Source organism: Dreissena polymorpha, chromosome 1 (assembly GCF_020536995.1).
Source record: "Dreissena polymorpha isolate Duluth1 chromosome 1, UMN_Dpol_1.0, whole genome shotgun sequence".
Lineage (NCBI taxonomy): Eukaryota > Metazoa > Mollusca > Bivalvia > Myida > Dreissenidae > Dreissena > Dreissena polymorpha.
Genome location: NC_068355.1, coordinates 119362695 through 119387963, shown reverse-complemented (window position 1 = coordinate 119387963; position 25269 = coordinate 119362695). Strand labels below are relative to the sequence as shown.

Below are 25269 nucleotides of genomic sequence, written 5' to 3'. Positions count from 1 at the left end.
CAGACATTTTGCCTCTTAACAGGTTTTTTGCTATGAATATATTTCCTTTAAACAAAAAATACCATAAATGCTGAAACATTCATCTTGATAAGCCTGCAAAGTACACAAATTAATCTGGGACAACACTCTAAAATATATTTGCTGTAACAGTAGAGGTAAGACTGTAACTTCGTCTGCATTGATAAGTACCTGAACAAGTGTGTCATGTGTTCACTTTTGGCCCCTTTCTGTGTCATGTACTTGGTGAACACAAGGGGGTTCATGAAGCTGCTGGGGTGCACAGAGTCCATGAATTCCTGGTACAGCAACTCTTGGTCTGTAGTAAACATCATACATGGGGGAAACTAGTATTCATCAGCTTGCTATACATCAGAAAAGGCGCACAATTTGCTTACAAAACAAGATGTGTTTGTGAAACACAATGTCCCCCTGTATGATGTTTGACCTTGTAGGATGACTTTGACCTTGTGAAGGATGACCTTGACCTTGACCTTTCACCACTCAAAATGTGCAGCTCCATGAGATACACATGCATGCCAAATATCAAGTTGCTATCTTCAATATTGCAAAAGTATTCATAAAATAAGCGATTTGGGCCACATATATTTGACCTCTGACCTTGAAGGATGACCTTGACCTTGACCTTTCACCACTCAAAATGTGCAGCTCCATGAGATGCACATGCATGCCAAATATCAAGTTGCTATCTTCAATATTGCAGAAGTATTTATAAAATAAGCCATTTGGGCCAAATATATTTGACCTCTGACCTTGAAGGATGACCTTGACCTTGACATTTCACCACTCAAAATGTGCAGCTCCATGAGATACACATGCATGCCAAATATCAAGTTGCTATCTTCAATATTGCAAAAGTCTTCATAAAATGAGCGATTTTGGCCACATATATTTGACCTCTGACCTTGAAGGATGACCTTGACCTTGACCTTTCACCACTCAAAATGTGCAGCTTCATGAGATACACATGCATGCCAAATATGAAGTTGCTATCTTCAATATAGCAAAAGTTATTGCAAAATGTTAAAGTTGGCGCAAACAGACCAACAGACAGACCAACAGACCAACAGACAGACAGACAGGGCAAAAACAATATGTCCCCCACTACTATAGTGGGGGACATAATTAATGGCTAAATCAAGCCCACATAGAACAGAAGTTTCCTCTTTTTGACCTCCATTTATTTCTGCTCTAGAATGGTAGTGTAAATAGATAAAATGATTGGCGCATAAACAGTTTTGTTTTCATTTCTTTTGTTACTATCCAAAGGCACAATAGAAAGACCATGTCGACACAAGTGGGCATCTGAGACCCGAAGGATCTTAAGTGTTTTGAGCATATAACATTACAAGGTTTCACAATAGTAATGCGTAAAACTGCCTTAACATCAGGCCGACATTTTTTTTAAAATAATAGTTTTCTCCAAGATAGAGGAAAGACGCCAACTGACGGACAAAAGGCAATCAAGAAATCTAAAGACAAAAATTGAAAAATAAAACTATATAATAAAATGTTCTCCGTATTGTCCACTGCTCCTTTTAATCAGCACATGTGCCTATTACGATAATCTTTAATTAAAATGGTTTACAAAGTGATAAAGCACAATTCTATTGTAAGAGAGTTCTACAGCTCATAAATCAATATATGTTATTGAAACAGGCAAATTTGTTGAGTTGATATCCCCTGCCAAAATAATTGTGTTCATTGATGGGTGCAGAACTAAAACTATCAACCTTTGCCTTCTTTAGGGGATAATAATCAAGTATGTCAACAACAGACTTCCAGAATGTCCTGAATAACTGGTATGCTCTACAGTAAGGGATTGTTCGAGCCATTTTGGGAAAAGAAGTCTGGTCAAATTGGGATTTTTTTAATTAATAAAAGTGGTAAATTTGGGAATTATTTATCCACAAAAGAAACAAATCGTTTTTTTTTTATCAACAAATATTTACAAAACAGGTCTTTTCCTGGCCATTTTAGGAAAAAATCATATAAACTATAGTTATAAATTTTGTAGGATGTTAAAAAATGTTAATTAGGACTTTTTTGGAAATAAAAAAAAAAATATAATTTCGGTTTGGGACTGGGTATTTTTGTTTAGGAATCAAGTCCGTTTTACAATTTTTTAGATAGCAAAAAAAACACTTAATAGTCACTGAAACCAGGACAAAAAAGAATTTGACTGTGAAAAGGGGGTTTAATTCATGTGCTTTAAGTCTTGTCCCAGATCAGCCTGTGCAGTTCATACAGGCTTATCTGGGACAAGACTTTCTTGAAACCAAATATATTGTAAAAGTGTAAAAATGTCATCCCCTATTAGCCTGTGTGGACTGCACAGGCTTATCGGGAACAACACTTTATACACACATGCATTAACCTCCTTATCACAGTCAAATTCTTTTTTGTCACAGAGCAAGGCCAAATTAAATGACAACCCTGGCCTCACAACTTTGAAAGTTTTCTCTTGTGACATAAAATATTTACATACAAAAATGCTTGCAACATTTGCGGTTAGATATCCATCAGTCCAATATTTTATACTCCATAATCATAGCCTTGGGTTTGCTCTGACAGGTGGAAGTTTCCTAATGTCAGCGCCTACCTTTCTTGTCGAGTTTGGAAGACTTGACAAGTGACTCCTGTGGTGACATCTGGGAGGAGTCTGTATCCACGGAAACGTACTCCGAACTGGCCTCACTCAGCAACGTCTGCGGCAACATACCTGGAGAAATGATGGATACATTCAAGTAAAGGTATTCATCCTTTGTTGAAAATGCTTGTTTTATGATCAATATTAACTGTTCATATTGTTTTACTTATAACATACTAAAAGTTTGGAGCTACATCTTATTTTATCTAATAAATTAATTTCTATGATAAGGAATGATAACAATGGTCTAAACACACATCAATATCAATTTATCACAAAATATAAAATGTTTTCCTATAATAATGTTTATTCATTTTATGACATGTATAAAAGTATAAGTTTGCTGACAATTTTTTTTTAATCAAACAAGGTTGCTATGGTGTAATGGATATGGTGTCCACATTGCGATCGGGAGGCCACAGGTTTGCTCCCCACTGCGAGAGCCTTCTTTAGATCTCCCCCAAAGACACCAAGTACTGGTTCTAGGCCCAGGAAACGGACTCAAGAGCGTTTCAATAAGCCTGAGGCTTTCAATGCAATCAAGTGAAAATAAATAGGTTTAAACTATTAAACTAAGAGCACAGTTCCATACCTCCTTCCTTGACCTGGGTAACAAACTTAATGGGATCCGGTCCCAGCATCAAGGGTTGAATGTCTTCAAGATGTTGCTCCATTTCAACTTCGTTCAACCAAACTGCATCATCTGTACACTGATATTCCCCAAAGTTTATCAAAGTTTTTATAGGATGAAGTATCCATTTGAGGGTACATGTATTATACACTAAGGTGTTAAAACAACAGAAAATTACATGGATTAACTTGCGATTTAACTATTAACAAGGGCTGTTTGTAAAACATGCATGCCCCCCCATATGGGCTGTCCATTGTAGTGGCAGCCATTGTGTGAGCACGATTTTTGTCACTGTGACCTTGACCTTTGACCTAGTGACCTGAAAATCAATAGGGGTCATCTGCGAGTCACGATCAATGTACCTATGAAGTGTCATGATCCTAGGCAAAAGCGTTCTTGAGTTATCATCCGAAAATCATTTTACTATTTCGGGTCACCGTGACCTTGACCTTTGACCTTGTGACCTCAAAATCAATAGGGGTCATCTGCGAGTCATGATCAATCTACCTATGTAGTTTCATGATCCTAGGCAAAAGCGTTCTTGAGTTATCATCCGAAAACCATTTTACTATTTCAGGTCACCGTGACCTTGACCTTTGACCTAGTGACCTCAAAAACAATAGGGGTCATCTGCAAGTCATGATCAATCTACCTATGAAGTTTCATGATCCTAGGCGTATGCATTCTTGAGTTATCATCCGGAAACCATTTTACTATTTCGGGTCACCGTGACCTTGACCTTTGACCTAGTGACCTCAAAATTGATAGGGGTCATCTGCGTGTCATGATCAATCTACCCATGAAGTTTCATGATCCTAGGCCTATGCGTTCTTGAGTTATCATCCGGAAACCATTTTACTATTTCGGGTCACCGTGACCTTGACCTAGTGACCTCAAAATTAATAGGGGTCATCTGCGAGTCATGATCAATCTACCCATGAAGTTTCATGATCATAGGCGTATGCGTTCTTGAGTTATCATCCGGAAACCATTTTACTATTTCGGGTCACCGTGACCTTGACCTTTGACCTAGTGACCTCAAAATCAATAGGGGTCATCTGCGAGTCATGATCAATCTACCCATGAAGTTTCATGATCCTAAGCGTATGCGTTCTTGAGTTATCATCCGAAAACCATTTTACTATTTCGGGTCACCGTGACCTTGACCTTTGACCTAGTGACCTCAAAATCAATAGGGGTCATCTGCGAGTCATGATCAATCTACCTATGAAGTTTCATGATCCTAGGCGTATGCGTTCTTGAGTTATCATACGACAACCACCTGGTGGACGGACCGACCGACCGACCTACCGACCGACATGAGCAAAGCAATATACCCCCTCTTCTTCGAAGGGGGGCATAATAAAAAGAAATAAATTCCTTTATAATATAAAATGGTTACAAAGTTTGAGCAATCATTGAATGGTCCACGGTCCATTCCATAATTTACATTAACAAAAAATGGTTTAAAGTACAAATAAAATAATGTTTCATGATGACATAATAGTTTTAAACTGCAATTATTTGTTGTAAACACTATATATGAAATTGATAATTCTTATGTTGCCACGGCATCCACATAAGACAGAATAAGAAATCAAGTACACATCTACAATCCTATAGAGCAAACCTTCTCAATGGAAGTAACTGGAGCAGCCAGGAAGACAACATGAATTTTTGTTGCATTATCTACTGTCCGTGTAAACTGTGTCCTCAACACACCTTTAAGGAGAATTTTCTGACCAGTAACCTGAAAGGTTTAAATATTAATGATAATGTGCTCAAGCAAGGCCTAAACCGAGGGGCACAGCACCTTGCTTCTTCAAGGTCCCACCCCGCCCCCTTGTTTTATCTTTATCCCCGCCGTCCGTCCGTCTGTCTGTCTGTCCGTCCGTCCTGGCCACTATCTCCTCCTACACTTAAAGCACTAGAACCTTGAAACTTACACACATGGTAGCTATGAGCATATGTGAAACCCTGCACTATTTGGAATTTTGATCTGACCCCTGGGTCAAAAGTGATAGCGGTTGGGGTGGGGCCGCTTCAGAAATTATCACTCATTTTTTTAGGTTATTTTACATTTACTTCTTTATTTCTACACCGATTCACTTCAAATTGATACTGGACCTCTCTTATGACAATACGGTCAATCTCAACCATGCATGGCCCCATTCCCAACCCTTGGGCGCCCCGCCCACATAGGCCACACCCACCAAAAATTTCCATTTACTATAATTTTTTCATTTCTACACGGATTCACTTCAAATTGATACTGAACTTTTGTTATGACATTAGGGTCAATCCCAACCCTGGGGCGCCCGCCCACATAGGCCATACCCACCAAAAAATTCCATTTACTATAATTTTTTCATTTCTACACGGATTCACTTCAAATTGATACTGAACTTCTCTTATGACATTAGGGTCAATCTCAACTATGCATGGCCCTATAACCAACCCTGGGGCCCCGTCCACATAGACCACACCCACCCAAAATTGCCTTTACTATAATTTCTTCATTTCTACACCGATTCACTTCAAATTGATACTGAACTTCTCTTATGACAATACGGTCAATCTCAACTATGCATGGCACAATTACCAACCCTGGGGCGCCCTGCCCACATATGTCACACCCACCCAAAATTGCCTTTTACTATAACTTCTTCATTTCTACACCAATTCACTTCTAATTGATGATGAACTTCTCTTATGACAATACGGTCAATCTCAGCTATGCATGGCCCCATTACCAACCCTGGGGCACACCTAGGTCAAACATTCGGCGTGGGGATACGCGTCGGCCTCTGCCGCGCCATTTCTAGTTTCCTATTATAATATAGACAAATGTATCTGAAATTTATATAAATAAAATAAAATTCCAAGTGTAACTCATTTGATTAATTAAGATGCAATGTTCTTTAATGAAAATACATGTAATATGAAATATATACAATAAAAACGCAATTAAACAAACTGTTCTGTAATTAAATGAAAGGACACAAAATGGTTATTGGTCTAGTCGGATTTTGATATATATTTAACTTCTAATAGATGCTATATTTAATGAAAATGCAATTGAACAAGTTTCAAGAATGTATTGTTTGGTGACAATGGTCCCTTCATTCAATTACCACTTAAAAACTTTTGCATTTTCATTGGCTTATTTTCGTTCGATTGACCAATCACATTTTGTTATTTTGCTGAAAAGGACGTTGCAACGTCAAATGACGTCATGAAATGTAAACAACATTCAGGATTTATCATTATGTTAGCGTAAATATTTATTTAATTTGCTCATTAAAAAGCATGTGATAAAAAAGATCTGACACTCGTTGTCGATGTCATTTCATACCATATTTTATTAAAGTTAAACTCGTCACCTTAAGGCTTGCTTACTAACAAAATTACTGAACTGGTTAAATAAAACATGGTATGATACCACAACTTGTGCCAGATCCTATATATCTGTAAACATTTCTATAATTATGTTGTTTAACAATTATTAATAACATACTCAGGTATTAATAACATACTCATTAACAGATGTACATTTTTTAAAGTTATAAATCAAACAAAAACATGCTTAAAATGTTTAATAAACCTCAACAGTAATAATTCTGCATTTAGAAAACTAAGTAAACACTTAAATTATTTTTTTTAACACTACATGCAATTCTCATGAACAATTCAGTATCTACATATCTTTTGCTATTTATAATATTATATTGCGTTTTAAATACATCATACATGGGCCGTGCTCTGTGAAAGGGGGTTTAATGCATGTGCCTAAAGTGTCGTCCCAGATTAGCCTGTGCAGGATAATCAGGGACGACACTTTCCGCTTCTATGGTATTTTTCGTTTCAAAAAGTATCTTGATAGAAAAATCCAGATGAGTCCCCCCTTTTCACAGAGCACGGCCCATTTATTATAACCGATCCGGACACCTCTTCTCCTAACTTCTGTGCCACTGCCTTGAATGATTCGTCCCCCAATCTGTCGCCCGTGGGCAGCCATAGACCATCTCCGCGAATATTTACCAACAGGTAGCGATTGTCCACATTTCTTGGAACTAAAATGCTGACGAATTCCGTCGACATGGTATATGTATTAGTCTTTATTTAAGAAAATATTATTTTCGCTGGGCATTTTTGTTTTTAAGGTGAGCAAAATTTATTTATATTGTAACAATTGCAAATTGTAACTTTATTGTCTATCAATGCATATGTACACTGTTATATCAATTAAATTGATGTTTAAACTTCAGCCTACCACTGAACATTTTAAACGTTTAATTTTGTTATTTTAATTATTTGGTACAATTTTGCATTCAAACTTTTAACCACAGAAATGTAAATGTCAATCAATGTATTATTGGTAAAAAGTAACAGTTTCGAGTTGCCAGTTGGTGAATGTTTTTTATAAACACATTTTTTGCTCACATAAGCCTTTAGTAACCAAGGTTAACTGTGTCTGACTTCGTAAATAATCAGTTTAGCTCTCTTATACTGCTCTAGAGTAGAGGTCAGTTTTTGCATCCAATCTTGATAAAGCATGGTCACAAATTACACAATGTTTAGCTGGACAAATTCTTTTGCTTATCTTATTTAATCATATTCACGTAGTCAACAACATCACATTTAGAATACATATATATGTTAACAATATGATGGAGACCACTTACAAATCTTCAATAAGCTTTTATTAAGCTTGATAATGTTATGTACGTTTCGTTTTTGAGGTATTAACGCTTGATAGGTCATTGTCAGCTCGGGTACTACTTACATCAGTGTTTTTTTTCAACATTTTGGGAATGGGGCCGGGTCCCTTTGGATTGGGAAAATTTGCGGCGTTTTTACTAAAATTGGGAAATTAGTGTTGTTGTTGATTTTCTTACAAATGCTTCAAAATTGAGGATACAAGTGTGTTCAGTATTATATTTACTAAGGTTGATTTTATATGGATGGGAGATAAACAAAATATTGAGATCTAATAAAAAATAAAAATAAAATTATTTTTTTAAACCTTCCATTGGGAATTTTAAGCTCCCATTTGGGAAAAATATATACTTTTTTCCATAGGGAATGGGTCCGGTTACCGGACCCAATTTTGAATGAAAAAAACCCACTGTACATGGTATAGATCTATTTACATGTACCCTTGGTACAGTAAATACACTAAAATGAAATCGTCCAATATATAGAGGATATTTGTTGGATTCGGTGGATTATCGATTTAAATTCATGAGTGATCATAGAAAATAATATTTCATGAGTTGCGCAGCCACTAGTGAAAATAGATATTTTCTATGATCACAAGTGAATTAAAATTGATATTCCACATAATCCAACAAATTTTCTTTTTATTTTATGCTTTTTTTCACAGTTTATATTCATTGTTAAATAGTTTAACTAAAGAATTTCGCTGGGATAATGGCGTCATTTCGTGAAAAAAATGATGTCATTTCACAGTAAACAATGAAAATTATCGATATAAATTTTCACTGATAATTTTCACTGTTTGAAACAGTGAAATTATCAGTTTTAATTCACTGATATTTCTCTATAAACCACCGGAAAGCATAAAATAAAAGACTTACCCGAGTTTTATTTCCGCTCATAATCCGATGTCGTAAAACGCGCTACCAATTACCGTAAAAATTACAAAACAAAATTCTTTTTTAAAAACAGTGCATCAACATGCTTTTGGAGTGTGAGTTTCGATAATATAGAACCCATTGAACAGAAAATTGACATAAATATGACCATTATAAAAAAAATTTTAAAGCCAACAATTTAGCGTCAAAATTCCCGGGTACGTTTTTAGTATAAATATGTACTGTACCCGGGGTACATGTAAGTATACTTAAGTGTACTCGGGGTACTTGTAAGTATTGCTTGATTGGGCATTGTCGGTTCGGGTACAATTTACATGTTTGTTTAAAATAAACAATATCGTTTACGCTAATTGGTAGAGCGTTTTACAACATCAGATTTTGGGCGGGAAAACAACTTTGGTACAGTCTAATATCAAACGGGTACGTCTAAGTATATTCACTGTACCTGGGGTACATGTAAGTGTACTTAAGAGTACCTGGGGTACATGTAAGTAGTACCAGAGCCGACAATGACCAATCGAGCGTAAGTAGTACCCAAGCCAAGATGACCAATCAAGCGGTATTAACATATCTAAGAAATAAATAGAGGATATTTGTTAGATTGGGTGGATTATCAATTTTAATTCACGAGTGATCATAGAAATTAATATTTTCGCCACGAGTGAAAATAGATTTTTTCTTTGATCACGAGTGAATTAAAATCGAGATTCCACCGAATCCAACACATTTTTTTTTTTATTTTATGCCTTTTTTTCACAGTTTATATACATTGTTAGAGAGTTTAACTCAAGAATTTCGCTGGGATAATGACGTCATTTCGTCAAAAAAATGACGTCATTTCACAGTAAGCAATGAAAATTATCCATAATTTTCACTGATAATTTTCACTGTTTGAAACAGTGAAATTATCAGTTTTAATTCACTGATATTTCTCTATAAACCAATGGAAAGCATTAAATAAATGTTATTATTTAATACATATACTGGTTCATCAGTTTTTCAATGATGGATGATTATGAACATGAGGAACCCTACTGCTGTTTTTGTCGGGCCATAGTTATGGAGCCGTACATAATCTGCAAAGGGTGCATGGTGACAGCAGAACAAGGACCGGTCACACTGTGTCTGCATTGCTTTGCTAAAGGCATCGAGTTTGACAATCATCACAGCGATCATCCTTATTCAATTGTGGTACGTATTTTAATGTACAAGTTCTTGAGACATAATGATATGCACGTGCATCCAATAGTGCAGTATCTTTGTATGTATTATTTCAATGTACACATGCATGCAATAGTCATGGCACATATAAGTGTACATGTAATTGTTCATAGGATGTTTATACATGTTTATGTAATAGTTCATGGTATGTATGCATGTACATGTAATAGCGATTGATTGGTCATTTTCAGCTCGGGTATTACTTAAATGTACCCCGGGTATGGAAAATATACTCAAACGCTACATGCAGTGATTTTTTTACCTGCGAGTCCTGTGTCCTGTACTCACAAAAACCTCTGGGGATGCAAAGTTTTGATTTATGCGAGTCCCAAAAATGTATTGAAATTTCTCAAAAAATAATATTGTTTAATATTTGGACTCATTCTTTCAATGCAGGAGTCATAGAGTTGCAAGTTACCGAGTCCAAGGACTCAGATGAGAAAATTTGTAAAAATATTACTGTACATGTAAATTGGTCGTTGTCAGCTTTTTCTCAAATTAATTATGTCAATATTCTGTAAAAAGGTGTAAAGAATTAAGTATTCTTAAGAATACCTGGGGTACATGTAAGTAGTACCCAAGCCAACAATGACCGATGAAGCTGTAAAAGCTCATGGTTTGTATGTATTTACTTGTAAATAGTTCATGGTACATGTATGTATGTACCTACATGTAATTACTAATGGTATGTATGTATGTTCATGTTACTGTAGTAGTCAATGGTATGCATGAAAGTACATGTAATAGTTCACCATACATATTCCTGACCATTTAAAAGTTCAATTGTACAGTGTGTTTTTTCGTTAAAAATCGGATGTGGTATTCGGTCCCATTCCAATGGAAAAAAAGTATATATTTTTCCCAAATGGGACCTAAATATTCTCAATTGAAGAATGTTTTCAGAATGATTTTTTTTTGTATCTACCATCCAGCCATATAAGTTCAACCTTAGTAAAAATATTACTGAAAACACTTCTATTCTCAATTTGAAGCATTTTTGTTTGCAAAACAGTAACAACACTTATTTCCCAATTTGAGGCAAAAAACGCTGCGAATTTTCTCAATTCAAAGTGACCTGGCCCCATTCTCAAAATAGTGAAAAAAACACTGTTGTAGGCATCCATGTCCATGTAATAGCTTATGGTATGATGGTATTTAAACTTGAATTGGCACAAAAGCGTCATTATATCAAGACAATGTGTCACATGCAACAATTATGTAGCTCACTATGAGGTAAAGGTCACAGTTGACAGTTTGTCATGCATTATAGGATTTCAATAAAAATGGCACCAAACGATCATAATAACTGGATAATGTTTTTTTGCCTGAAACAACCATATCTGTCACTTCCAGGTCAAATGGCACATGGGGCATTATGAATTATGTTTAACGTCCTTAAAACATATCTGTTATAGTATATGATGTTCATGGCACAGTAAGGCGAACCTCTATTTCTTCATAAATGCATTATCTTTGTTTTTAATGCCCCTGGTAGGGTGGCATACAGCAGTTGAAGTGTCCGTCAGTCAGTCTGTCCGTCCGTCCGAAAAAACTTTAACATTGGCCATAACTTTTTCACTATTGAAGATAGCAACTTGATATTTGGCATGCATGCGTATCTCATGGAGCTTAACATTTTGAGTGGTGAAAGGTCAAGGTCATCCTTCAAGGTCAAATGTCAAATATATGGCGTCTGTCCGTCCGAAACTTTAACATTGGCCATAACTTTTTCAATATTGAAGATAGCAACTTGATATTTGGCATGCATCACGGAGCTGCACATTTTGAGTGGTGAAAGGTGAAGGTCATGCTCATGCTTCCAGGACAAATGTCTAATTTATGGCGTCTGTCTGTCCGTCCAAAAACTTTAACATTGGCCATTACTTTTTCACTATTGAAGATAGCAACTTGATATTGGCATGCATGTGTATCTCATGGAGCTGAACATTTTGAGTGGTGAATGGTGAAGGTCAAGGTCATCATTCAAGGTCAAATGTCAAATATATGGCGTCTGTCCGTCAGAAAACTTTAACATTGGCCATAACTTTTTAAATATTGAAGACAGCAACTTGATATTTGGCATGCATGTGTATCTCATGAAGCTGCACATTTTGAGTGGTGGAAGTTCAAGGTCAAGGTCATCCTTCAAGGTCAAAGGTAAAAAAAAAAATTTAAGCGGCATTCTCATGAAGCTGCACATTTTAAGTGGGACAAGTTCAAGGTCATCCTTCAATGTCAAAGGTCAAAAAAAAAATAATAACAAATTTCAAAGCGGAGTTCTCATACAGCTGCACATTTTGAGTGGTGGAAGTTCAAGGTCAAGGTCATCCTTCAAGGTCAAAGGTCAACAAAAAAATCAAAGCAGCATTCTCATGAAGCTGCACAATTTGAGTGGTTGAAGTTCAAAGGTCAAGGTCATCCTTCAAGGTCAAAGGTAAAAAAAAAAAAATTATTTGTTCAAAGCGGTGTTCTCATGAAGCTGCACATTTTGAGTGGTGGAAGTTCAAGGTCAAGGTTATCCTTCAAGGTCAAAGGTCAAAAAAAATTTTTTTAAAGAGGCGCAATAGGGGGCATTGTGTTTCTGACGAACACATCTCTTGTTCATTCAAGAAGACATCTTGAATAGAAGGTAAATGACTCATTTGTAAAATAGGTTTTATGCTTATCAACAGATACAAAGACTTGTACATACATACCGGTTTCTGTATGAACTGTTTAAATTATCTGTGGAACACAACACTCATTGCTGTACCCAGTGAAATACAATCATGTATATATAGCAGATTTATCCATGTCAGTTGGACACATTTCTAGTTTTATAAGAGATGTAAGTCTCTGATGCAAAGCTAGAACAATCTTAAAGATTATAAATGTTAAGCCTCCATTCAAGTTTTCAATTTTTTTGTGTATGATTGTTTAAATAAATTGCTAAATAATAGTTGAAAAAGTTTCATAAATCATTAACATGTACCTACATGTAGTTAAACTTTCATGAACAAGTACATGTATATAAATTTCAGTATATAATCTTTATTTTGCTATTTGCATGCAATTGCTTTGTAATATTTTTAATCTATTGTGATAATCTTATGCATAAGTTATATAAAAGAAACACAACGTATGTTGTCATTAATAGAATAAACAACACTTACCGGTAGAAACAGATATTAAATTTATCTGACAGGTACAAAAATACAGTTCTTTTTAATTTAGTTTCTCATTTTTGCATTTATGATTTTGCATGTATGTTTATTTTTTAGAAAAACAATTTCCCTGTATTCGAGCACAACTGGACAGCATTAGAAGAGCTGCAGCTGATCAAGGCAGTGGCAGACTGCGGCTATGGCAACTGGTACTTATGCATCATGCAACTTCTTCTTAATGCCAAGATTATATGTGCAGACCTTGTTCTTTTACCCTGTAAACGGACTCAAAATCAGAATTTGTTAGCAAGTTTATCCCAGGTACTTGTATTTTTAATTAACTTACCTAAAATAAAGACATGTTAATGTTTACAAGAATTTCTCTTCTGATTCTGTGTCTGAATTTTCATTATTTAATCCTTTGAGTGCTGGAACCAAATTTAAAAGGCCTTTGCAAACAGTTTGGATCCAGATGAGATGCCACAGAATGTGGCGTCTCATCAGGATCCAAACTGTTTGCTATTCTGATAGTATTCTTTGAAAAAAATCAAAGAAAATGCTAATTTTAGAAGTTCAGCAGAAGACATTTTAGCAGACGACAAATTTCCCAGCATGCAAAGGGTTAATATGAGCTATGCTCTGGAAAACATGGGCTTATTGTATGTGCATTCAGTGATGTTGAAGATTGGCTTATTGTATGTGCATTCAGTGATGTTCAAGATTGGCTTATTGTATGTGCATTCAGTGATGTTCAAGATTGGCCTGTGTATGTGCATTCAGTGATGATCAAGATTGGCCTGGTGGGCTTATTGTATGTGCATTCAGTGATGATCAAGATTGGCCTGGTGGGCTTATTGTATGTGCATTCAGTGATGTTCAAGATTGGCCTGTGGGCTTATTGTATGTGCATTCAGTGATGATCAAGATTGGCCTGGTGGGCTTATTGTATGTGCATTCAGTGATGTTCAAGATTGGCCTGAACGTGGGCTTATTGTATATGCATTCAGTGATGTTCAAGATTGGCTTGAACGTGGGCTTATTGTATGTGCATTCAGTGATGTTCAAGATTGGCCTGTGCATTTGCACTTTGAACTTCTATTGAATTTTTTGTTTGAAGCAAGTCTAATTAAAAGGTCTGGTATGGACGGAAAGTGTTGTCTCTGATTAGCCCCTTTATGCAGATGCATGAGGCCCCTTTTTCCCAGAGATGCAGATGTGTCATAGGAAGTGTACCATGCTAGCAGTTTATTGTTGGGTAGAGATGTAGACTAACATCGTGTCCTCAGTAGCCCACGAATAGTTCTTTATTTAGTTTTTCTGTAGTGGACATTATATTTTCCTTGAACATTTAACGGCCCAGCTCACATGTTTGGGGCTAAGGGCTGGTGGGCTCATGCTTAGCTAATTTGTATCCGTGTAGGGGGGACATTGCCCACAAGTTGCGGACTAAGAGTCACCAGGAGTGTGAGAGGCATTACAACCTGTGCTACATTGACAGCCCTAGACCTGACATGCCTGGTAAGGATTGCTGCTTCGTTTTCTAGTACATTGTTGTACTTGTATCATATGTTGTTAAAATGCAGTTTCTTTTTTCATTTACAAAACATGCAAAAGTTTCTGTTTCTATTATGTATCAGGCTCAAGTCTGTATTCAGTATTTTTTCAAACATTTTCATGTAATAACATTATTTTAATTAAGAAAATAATTGAAAAATAATATAATAGTTATATAATAGACTAGTAGTAAGATTATAAGAAGATATATCACACACGTTTATGTTTCAGTTTGTACTGAAATAACACACAAATGAACTACATATAGTCTCAATTTATCTTAAACCATACATTTGTATTTCAATGTTTTTAACCATGAAAAAAAAACACTATAATTACACTACATATTTTATGTATTTTGTTATTAGTCATTTTGATTGGGGTTTATTTTAAGTTTGAAAAATCCATCTGATTTGTATTAACAAGTTTAGTATGTTCATTTTTTTTTCAGTGTTTGCTGACAAAAGTATAGAAGTATTTCCTAGACCTGTGGTTTACAAGTGTATGTACAAGAACTAAATATTAACATTGATAGAAATTAGTTTACAATAAAATTATTTTATTTTTTTTCATAAGAAATCATGACTAGTTAAGTGTCGCTAAGATACTGTTTTGGGATTTGGAATGCTTTTGCCCTGTCTGTTGTAGAAATGAGACATAATAGCCATGTATTCAGATACTGTCAGTATGTCCTCTAATCTCTCGACCATATTTTAGGCATTTTTTTTCTTGAAACAAGCATAGATATCAGCTGCAAAACTTAATTTTAATTTTACAAAGCTCTTTTTAGACTGGTTCACAATCCTTTAGTGAGAATTTTAGATATGTATTCTCATCTTTTATTCATGTGAGTTTGGTAAGTATTTTTAAAATGAAAAACCAAACTTAAAATTCAACACTTCAAATTTGTACACAATAATTATTAAAACAATAAACTTAACTTGAATTTAATATTTAACTACTTTTAAGACATGTATTGTTAAAAACAAAACTTACCGGGTATGTAAAAATAATACTCATATCCTAACATAAATAAGTAGACTAACAACAGAAAAATAAGTTTGTATGGTATAAATAGCTGAATGACTTCTCATCATCTCATCTTAAACTGAAAGGGTCTAAAGTTGTAGTGCTCTGAATTAAGTACATACAAAGATTGTTAAAACAATGTTGTGGAGTAAAACAGTCAAAAGCAGGGGGCCACATGGTATATACAGACTTAAATACCAACGTCACTTCCCTGAAGTAAAAGGGCGTGTGATTTAGAGTTTTCAAATTTGCTATGACATTTTTTAGTGATCCACACATTTGTTTTTAACTTTTCTTCTTTTTTCAAATCTGATGATGCCCTGTTGGTAACATGGTTTTATGCAGTTTTAAAAAGCAAAATAATTTTTAAAATCTTATTTTTTTATTTTTTTGTAAGACCAGAGGTTGTGTGATTAAATTTGGTATAAAACCTTGTATAGTGGTGCTCTACAATGTTTGTTAATTATATGCCTTGTGGTTAATATCCTTTTGTCGTATTGTTTCAATACATTTATATTGCAAGTAAAAAATCAATATTTTCTACTCTGAAACAGCAAGTCCATATGCTCCACATTCAGCAGTACATGTTGTCAGGGGAGTGTCCTTGCAGGGACCATGAAGACTTCATGCTTGCTTTAACCCATTTATGCCTAGTGGACTCTCCCATCCTTCTAAATTTGATCAGTTTATTTCCAAAATTAGGGATTTTTAGTATATTTATTTCCATATTTAGAATATTTCTTACAGAAATTCCTTTAAGTAAACAGCGCAGACCCTGATGAGACGCTGCATCATGCAGCGTCTCATCTGGGTCTACGCTATTTGCCAAGGCCTTTGTTCTAGACGCTAGGCATAAATGGGTTAAAATCATTGGTAGAAACTCACGCAAGCTTAAATAAAATATTCTTAGCTGGAAATTCCTATTGAAATTCTTTAAAAAAAACATAAAGCAAACAGCCAAACAAAATTTTAATGATAGTGAAAAAAAATAATACAATAATTAACTTCATGACCGTATGCATTATAAGCTTTATGGTGTTTAATATTGTTTTAACAAGGTACTTAGAGTATGCCTACTTTTTCTCTTACTAAATATATTTGTTTAATTTACACAAATTCATTAAATAACAATTGATGTTGCCATGCTGACAGTGTGTGAAGATCCACCTCGCCCAGCGGAAGGGTCGATGTTGGCGACTGAGATGGCAGGCTACATGGCGGGGCGTGGTGACTTCATGACTGAGCACGAAAACTTTATGGAGCTTGACCTTCGTGCACTGGAGTTTGATGCAGACGGCGATGAAGATAAACTGGAAACTGGTGATGCACCTTAAGGAAAAAATGTCTAGAAAGATGGAGTGCATTTCTGAAGTTATTTTTGTTGTTTGTTATATAATTGAAAATAAACTGATAGAGTTTAAAAAAAAAGCAAACATCTGACATGATAGAATCAAACTTTTGTATTTGTTTGTTGATTGCAGAACTGTACCTTCATAAGCCTTTTGACATTATTTTGCAACTTGTTTATCTATTTCTTTTTGCGCCTTAAAATATATGCTCAGTTTTCAAAGATTGGTTTGATACATATGTGTGATCTAAAATTGCAGAATTGAAGCTTGCAGTAGTGGATGTCTACTTGCGGTGTCTTAAGGAACGAAGAAGGCGAAAAAGGTAGTGTTTTAACATAAAATGCTTAATCCCTTTTCTGGTATATTCAGCCACTGAAGACTTTAATGATTTTTTTGTCTAATGTGGAACTTATGAACTGTACTTGTTCAGAAAAGCTCCCTTGGGTCTCAAGTATGTGCCCTAATGCCTTTGCTCCTGTTGTTTTTTCCAATCAGTAAGAAATTTGATCAGAACATTGCTCTTATGACATCTCAGCTAAGTTCAAAAATGGCTCTGAGTAAAAAGCAAGTGACAACTTTTAATACACAAACATTACAAAAACTGCTCAAAATAGTTTAGGAAAGTACTAAATATTTTGTAATCATTTTGATGTAAGTCATTACATGCAGTTTCAAATTGAATTTTGGTTAATTTTAACTAAAAAAATATGTTTCTCTGACAATAACTTAATTCATGTTTTATGATCGTGAAACAAAATGTATTTTATATGATTTAAAATTCAAATAATTCATGGGAATTTCGTAATTAATGTAAAAATTAAATGAATTTAAAAAACGATGGGGATGATAGAATCTATAGGATAGAAGGATATGAAGCTCCAAACCACACACTTCCCCTATTTAATTTAATGGCATGACAATAAAAACTTAAATCGCTGAATTACAGAACATAAATAAAATTAGGATCACCACCAGTGAACAACTTATTGTGGGACTGAAATGGCTTCAATGACCTTCAAACCTAACACTTGGCTTAGATTTATTCACAAAGCATTTAAATGTTAACAAAAGTTAAACTCATGATGCTCTGTGTAAATTGGGTGTAGTACATGAGCTTAAAGTATCATCCCATATTAGCCTGTGCAGTCCGCTCAGGCTAGTCTGGGATGACACTTTCCCCCTAAACTTAATTTTTGCTAAGAAAAGAATTTCTTTAAACGAAAAATATAAAAGTGGAAAGTTTTGTACCTGATTAGCCTGTGCAGACTTCACAGGCTAATCTGGGACAGCTTTTTATGCACATGCATTAAACTCCTTTTTCACAAAGCACGGTCAATTGTAATTAAACTACCATTGAACTATTTAATAGTAAGATGCTTACCAGGGCAGCAGAAATGTAAATTCTACTTAAGTGCAGTCCACGAAAGAGGGAATATCATTATTCAGTGTTATTGAAAACTGATTCAGTTATTTAAAAAAGACAAAGTGACAATTATAGTTTCACTATGACCAAGGTAAAGTTTTGCATCAAGTGAATATTGTGACCTGCTTTGCTTGAATTTCAGACTAGCCAGGAAGTATGGCCTAATTAATCAGCGGAACTCCAGTGAGTATTTCATCACATTTTTCTGTCATCTGATTGAACATGGAGTATTTTTAAGGCAACGCTATCTTTTCTTATTTGTCCATTATGTTGGTTTCTGATCTATTGTCATAAAAATATAACTTGTATTATTATATTTTCTATTGTGTTCCTTAAGTATGATACTCTGGTTGACAAAAACACTTAACAGTTAACACATAAGTCTGACTTTTAGTATACAATTTCTATTATTTTATAGAACACTGCTTTTCTGATACAAAGTTGCTCTTAATAAGAAAAAAATATTGAAGTGCCTTAACTTAACCACGATATGACATATAATAACACTATTATGTCCAATTAAGCTCTATGACATCCGAAAATGCCGAAAAGCTTTTGTGGCCATGTGTCAGGAAATAACCGTTTCATCAGATTCAGATGTTTCTATTTTGTATAGGAATGCGAGGAAAGTATGATCCGGTCATACATCAGAAAATTGACAATCTGCGTGTGTTCTCCCAGCTTGTTTCACCAATGGACTTTGACTTGTACTCAGAAGCTATTCGATGTAAGTATGCAAATTCTGAAAAATGTTGCAGCGTTGTTTATTTAGTTATAACAAGGTTACTGGTTATGGTTTTGCTAACATAAAGCCCTTTAATAAAAACTGTCAAGTACGCAATTTAACTTTTTTCAGCGGTTTTAGGTAGGATAAAACTTGTAAGGTTTAGAAGTATAGTCTTTTCAATTGCTTTTTAAGAAATACAAAAATAATGTAATTTTAAAACCTTTTTCTCACAGTCTGTGTTGTCAATTCAAGATGGACAGCTAGGGAAAAGAAAAAAGAAGCAGGATGAAGAACCATGCTAATTCGCATTAGATTTTTCCTTAGATATATAAAGAATCGTAAATATAACCTTTAACTGCCCCTATAAATTCATACTCGAGCATTTCTGTAAGCTTTTTTTACCATTAACCCTTTCCCACTCAGAAGCAAAGTGAAAACGGCTACCGTATGTGCAAACAGCATAAAACCCAAACTGTTAGGTTTTATGCTGTTTGCTGCTCATCACTACATTAGGGTAAGAAATATAGTCTTTAAAACTTGAATTTAGAAAGAAAGGTCATTAATAAAATTTAACTTTCTGAGGGACTACAAATTCGTCAAAAAACGCTTCTCAGTGGTAAAGGGTTATGATTGGGTACCACATTCATTGGCAGATGAGTTTGAGCTCAAGCGTGAGATCAGCAGTCTTCAGAAATATCGCAGGAATCGCCTCACTCGGCTGCGACACATCAACGTGTTCAAGATGCTGAGCAAGTCCCGGGCACAGCATTACCAGGAGCGCCACCTGCTCAATGACGTCCTTAACCATGTCAAGGTGCTGGCTCGGTCCATACCGTGATAAGGGTCATCATTATGATGAGCTGTTTACTCCATCATCATACTCGCATGAACAAAATCTCCAGCTAGGCCTAAATGAAAGGGCGCCCCGCCCTTCCCTTCCGAAGCCCGCCCTGCCGTTCTGAGGCCCCGCCATGCCCTTTTTATGTCCCCCACCACTATAGTGGGGGACATTGTTTTTGCCCTGTCTGTTGGACTGTTGGTTGGTTTGTTTGCCTGTTGGTTGGTTTCTTTGCCCAAACTTTAACATTTTGCCATAACTTTTGCAATATTGAAGAACAACTTCATATTTCGCATGCATGTGTATCTCATGGAGCTGAACATTTTGAGTGGTAAAAGGTCAAAGGTCATCCTTCAAGGTCAAAGGAAAAATTAAATAAATAAAAATCTAAGTGGCGCAGAAGGGGACATAGTGTTTCTGACAAACACATTCCTTGTTATAATTTTTTTTGGAGACATATTATAATTTATAAATCTCTTATTACATTGTTAATAATTTATTCCTCATTGTAGACATTTTATTTGCATGATTTAATAATTATAATGGAAACAATATATTCTAACAATTATTAGTAAAATAAAAATTAATATGCAATAGGGTGCATTCCGGATACTAATGCGCACTCGAAAGTGCCCTTTTGACAAAAACTGCGCTCGAAAGTGCCCTTTTGACAAAAACTGAGCGCTCGAAAGTGCCCTTTTGACAAAATAGCAACCCTTCCCTTTTCTGATCCTAGCTGGTGCACTGTAAATTATATAACCCTTTCTTGTTCATTACTATGCTAAGGGTCATAATGATGATAGGATGTTTTTCTTTCATCATACCTACATAAAGAGAATAAAATCACCCCATCAGTTAAATTAATGTGTATTACTACCTTGCCGCAAACAGAAAACATGCACAGTAAAATGAGATCATTTTATGTTTTCATGTTTCAGCTATTTTCATTTGGTTACCTAATTAAATAAAGACAGGAAATGAAGGAATATATACCCATTTATTTGTTTCTCCACTACATCCAATGACATTGGATTATTAAGACACGTTCAAATCCTCTTACTGGAAAGAACTAATACCAATTTTTTTGGACAAATCCTAAAACAACTCCCCGAGTGGGGATCAAACCTGGGACCTTTTAGTCGCATGGCAGACACCTTTACTGATTACTTCATTACCACCTTTTGGTTACTGGTTTGAAAAAAAAATCAATTTTCCCATGAATTAACTCAATATTATTGTTATGATTTCTTGGTCATATTGTTTACCCCATTATACATTTTGTTATGCTTCAAATTTAGCATTTCACTTGGCCCGAATCTTGTTTTTTTCATTTTCTTGTTAACTACTGGGTGTATCTCGCCCAAACTTTAACAGTTAAATGACTTTAATGTTAAGATGATGTTGAAGAAAGGAATTTTGACATTGTACCCGATAGGGTGGCATATAGCAGTTGCACTGTCCATCTGTCTCTCAGTCTGTCTCTCAGTCTGTCTGTCCGCTCGCCATTCGGTTTTCTGGAGGTTTCTTAGGCAATTCTTTTAAGATATTCAGCTCAATTTTGGTATGTGAGTCTACTTACATTACCTACAGATGAAGTGTAAAATGTGTTACAGTCAGTTGATATTTGAAAAAGTTGGAGAGAATTTTTTATTTGGCAAATACAATGTCTATTTTTGACAAGGGAAGTAATATTTTTAAAAGGGATAAAATATGGGAGGAGCTTCTATAAATAGAAAGTTAAAGGAATGGAGACTTAAAACAAAAGTGGAATGAGGGGGCATTTGTGCCCTATGGACACATGTACTTAATTCCAGTATAGAATATATAGTCCATAAGTTGTGTGTTTTAAATACTATTTAGCTACTGGGTGGATCTTGCTTAAATTGTTGAGTGACCTTTATGTGTAGATGATAGTAACATCATGAATTTAGGCTGAAACAGTGTTTTGGCAGAATTATTTTGCTGTGTCTATTTTTCAACTGGAGAATGTTCTGTCCATAAATTTTGTTTTCAATCCCTCATACCACTGGGTTTACTTTCAAAAGATGATTGGCTTCATTGTGTTGATCTTTAAACCGGAATTTCTGCAGCGTCCAGTTTTGGTAAAATCATGGCTCATTTTCTGTTTTTCCACTAATGAATATATTTAGAGTATATAGGCCCGCAATTGTGCGTTTTAAAATCGTCTTTAATGCAATATGATTTTAACTTAAACTTTCACAGATAAGGATCATTAAAAAAGAAGTTCTTTGTATATTGTTCCACTTGAGAATAAAGAGTGGTTATGTCTGTATCCAAACATGCATCATGGAGCATAAGGTGGACACCATAACCACTGCACCCCTGCAACCTAGTGAAAATTGGTTAAAAGTGTGTCCACTTTTCCCATGAAATAATTCATTACAGTACATAAAATTGTACTTTAAAATTGTATATCCCTTTCAATACATTTTTAGCATAGGTGCGTTTACGCACCTATGCTTATGGTATATACCACATTTCAAAAATCCACATCGAATGGTTACCCTTTATGAAGCCTTACCTGATCAAAAATAAGACGAAATATCTATTTAATTTAGTATATGGTCATTCTTACAATTTTTTTTTTGGAAACGTTTTTCTTACGTTTTCTTCCAATAATATTGCTGACACCGTTTTTAGTGAATGTTTCTAAGACCGTTTTATGTCAAAAAATCTTCTTATAACCTAAAACAAATTTCGTTCGTAAAACAATTCTATCTGCACTATAAATCTCAATCTCCTACGCAGTGGCCTCCCTTATACTAGAAGTTACTGACCGGGCGAAGCAAGGGAAGTAACTGCTGTGAGGAGTTTCTATAAAAATCTGCATTCAGAAATCTGTATTCAGAACTCAATCTGTTGTGCACATCTGCATCTTACGCTTACCACAAGTTTTACGACAAATTCTTGACGCAGACGAATAGGGTAGCGTCTATTTTCATTTGTGAAAACAATAGTTCGATACAGATCTGTCCGTGCTTAAATTTTGAAAGGCTTGGGTAATTATTTTTCATAAGCGTTTCAAACACTGATGTAAATGGAAAGATTATCTATTTAAATAGTCGGTAATTGTTTGAAATTATTGATTTGAGAAATTCGCGGATGGCGATATCGAACTACATTATACCACGTGACGCCATTCTTCCCTGTATCTTGCACCTATGCTTTTAACGCCATCGGCGCTCTCGTTAAATAAAGCAGTAGCAATGGCTGTTATAAGAATCCACTCTAATTCATTCTAGGATGAGAATGCCTGCCAGACGTGGTTACAGAGGCAGGCCACATTGGAGTCCTTGGGTAAGGCCACGTCGGGACATCTGCCCAACCTCGCACGTAAATCTGCCCCGCCCTTGGAAATCTCCGAGCTGCCCGGCTATGATCAGCTCACATACAGGGAAAAGGAGGTAATAATTGTTTAAGGAAAAGATCTACATGAACAAGCAGGCAAATTGTTTAAGGAAAAGATCTAAATGTACAAGCAGGCAAAATACTATGTTCTAAAACAAAAGTACCAGCCAGTAATTATTTACTAAACCCAGAGTATTTCTTTGTCTCATACTTGTAATTTGAAACAATCTTTTTTCATTGATTGTGCAGGGTGCTGCGTCCTGCTTTAAGGATTTAGATCTTACCCTTCTTGTTTTCCACACAATTCAATTCTTTTAACAGGTTATTTTAGTCACATTTTACGGCCTGTACTTAAGATCTGGATTTTTATGCCCCAATTCGAAGAAGAGGGGGTATATTGCTTTGCTCATGTCGGTCGGTCTGTCGGTCGGTCGGTCTGTCGGTCCGTCCGTCCACCAGGTGGTTGTCAGACGATAACTCAAGAACGCTTGGGCCTAGGATCATGAAACTTCATAGGTACATTGATCATGACTCGCAGATGATCACTATTGATTTTGAGGTTACTAGGTCAAAGGTCAAGGTCACGGTGACTCGAAATAGTAAAATGGTATCCGGATGATAACTGAAGAACGCTTAGGCCTAGGATCATGAAACTTGATAGGTAGATTGATCATGACTCGCAGATGACCCCTATTGATTTTCAGGTCACTAGGTCAAAGGTCAAGGTCACAGTGACAAAAAACATATTCACACAATAGCTGTCACTACAACGGAGAGCCCATATGGGGGGCATGCATGTTTTACAAACAGCCCTTGTTTATATTGAGTTTATGTAAATTATAATTGTTTAATTTTTTGGTAAGAGGCAATGGCTCAAAGGAACAAAAATAAGAATGACATGTGACAAAAGCATGTCAGTTAAAATGAATGTATCAGCACTCAATTGTACAGTCATCAAATAAGGGAGTACAGTCATCAAATAAGGGAGATTAAAGGTCAAAGTACCATATAATCTAAGAAGAGGAAAACCTTGATATCTGCAGTATGGCACTTATTCAGTGAGGTCCTGCACTTCTTGCGTTCTTCTCTGATGTGTTGCAGCTGTGTTCCCACCTGCGCCTGGTGCCTGCAGCCTTCCTAGAGTTCAAGTCCATCCTTGTATCGGAGGCAAACAAAACTGGGACCCTTAGGCTTGCTCAAGCACGTCAGCTCATCAAAATTGATGTTAATAAGACACGGAAAATATTTGACTTTCTTGTGGTTGAGGAGTACATAAAAAAGGAGTAGATGATGAAGTATTCATTGATTGTAAACATTTTGATTTTCATTACGTTTTTGTCACATAGTTTACTGAATTAAATCTTTTGAAAACTTTTAAATTGCTTGCATTATGTAATTATTCTTTTAAGCTGGCCAGAGCACAATGTCCTGGTGTGCGTCGTCATATGTTATCACGCTACAATTTTAAAGGCCACATTTTTCATCCAATCTTGATGGAACTTGGAATGTTTATCTTAACAATAGCTAGTCCAAGTTCAATTCTGGGTTATGTTTGTCCAAAATCTAGTTCACCAGGTAAAATCGTAGAAAAACCTTCCAACAACTCTAGAGGCCACACTTATGACTGATGAAACATGGTCAGAATGTTTATCTTACGATTGTCAAGGCAGATTAAGAATCAGGTTCAACTGCATGCAAT

General features: G+C 35.5%; 2 protein-coding genes across 9 annotated transcripts in view; one reads left to right on the top strand and one right to left on the bottom strand.

Moving 5' to 3' along the window:
- Positions 1-7485, bottom strand: part of LOC127847015 (uncharacterized) — a 40313-nt gene extending 32828 nt beyond the window's left edge. For both annotated transcript variants that reach the window (XM_052378518.1, XM_052378528.1), the window contains exons 1-5: positions 7248-7485; positions 4930-5049; positions 3261-3378; positions 2621-2740; positions 190-316 (exon numbers count right to left, since the gene is read on the bottom strand). In XM_052378518.1, the coding sequence (XP_052234478.1) occupies positions 190-316; positions 2621-2740; positions 3261-3378; positions 4930-5049; positions 7248-7400 (638 nt within the window). In that variant the 5' untranslated portion in view covers positions 7401-7485. The remainder of the gene's footprint in view (positions 1-189; positions 317-2620; positions 2741-3260; positions 3379-4929; positions 5050-7247) is intronic.
- On the top strand, positions 7230-24949 carry LOC127847057 (transcriptional adapter 2-alpha-like). 7 transcript variants are annotated; one of them, XM_052378673.1, is made up of 12 exons: positions 7230-7346; positions 9913-10108; positions 13399-13490; positions 14702-14799; positions 15287-15337; positions 17017-17184; positions 17472-17535; positions 18779-18819; positions 19253-19363; positions 20017-20177; positions 23465-23626; positions 24672-24949. In XM_052378673.1, exons 2-12 carry the CDS (start codon positions 9920-9922, stop codon positions 24855-24857), a joined length of 1323 nt encoding a protein of 440 aa, XP_052234633.1. In that variant the 5' UTR covers positions 7230-7346; positions 9913-9919; the 3' UTR covers positions 24858-24949. The 7 variants fall into 7 exon arrangements, with proteins under 7 accessions (XP_052234633.1, XP_052234598.1, XP_052234607.1 ...); XM_052378638.1 differs by lacking the exon at positions 7230-7346 and adding an exon at positions 7503-7704; XM_052378647.1 differs by lacking the exon at positions 7230-7346 and adding an exon at positions 7503-7708.
- Positions 24950-25269: the final 320 nt, after the last annotated feature.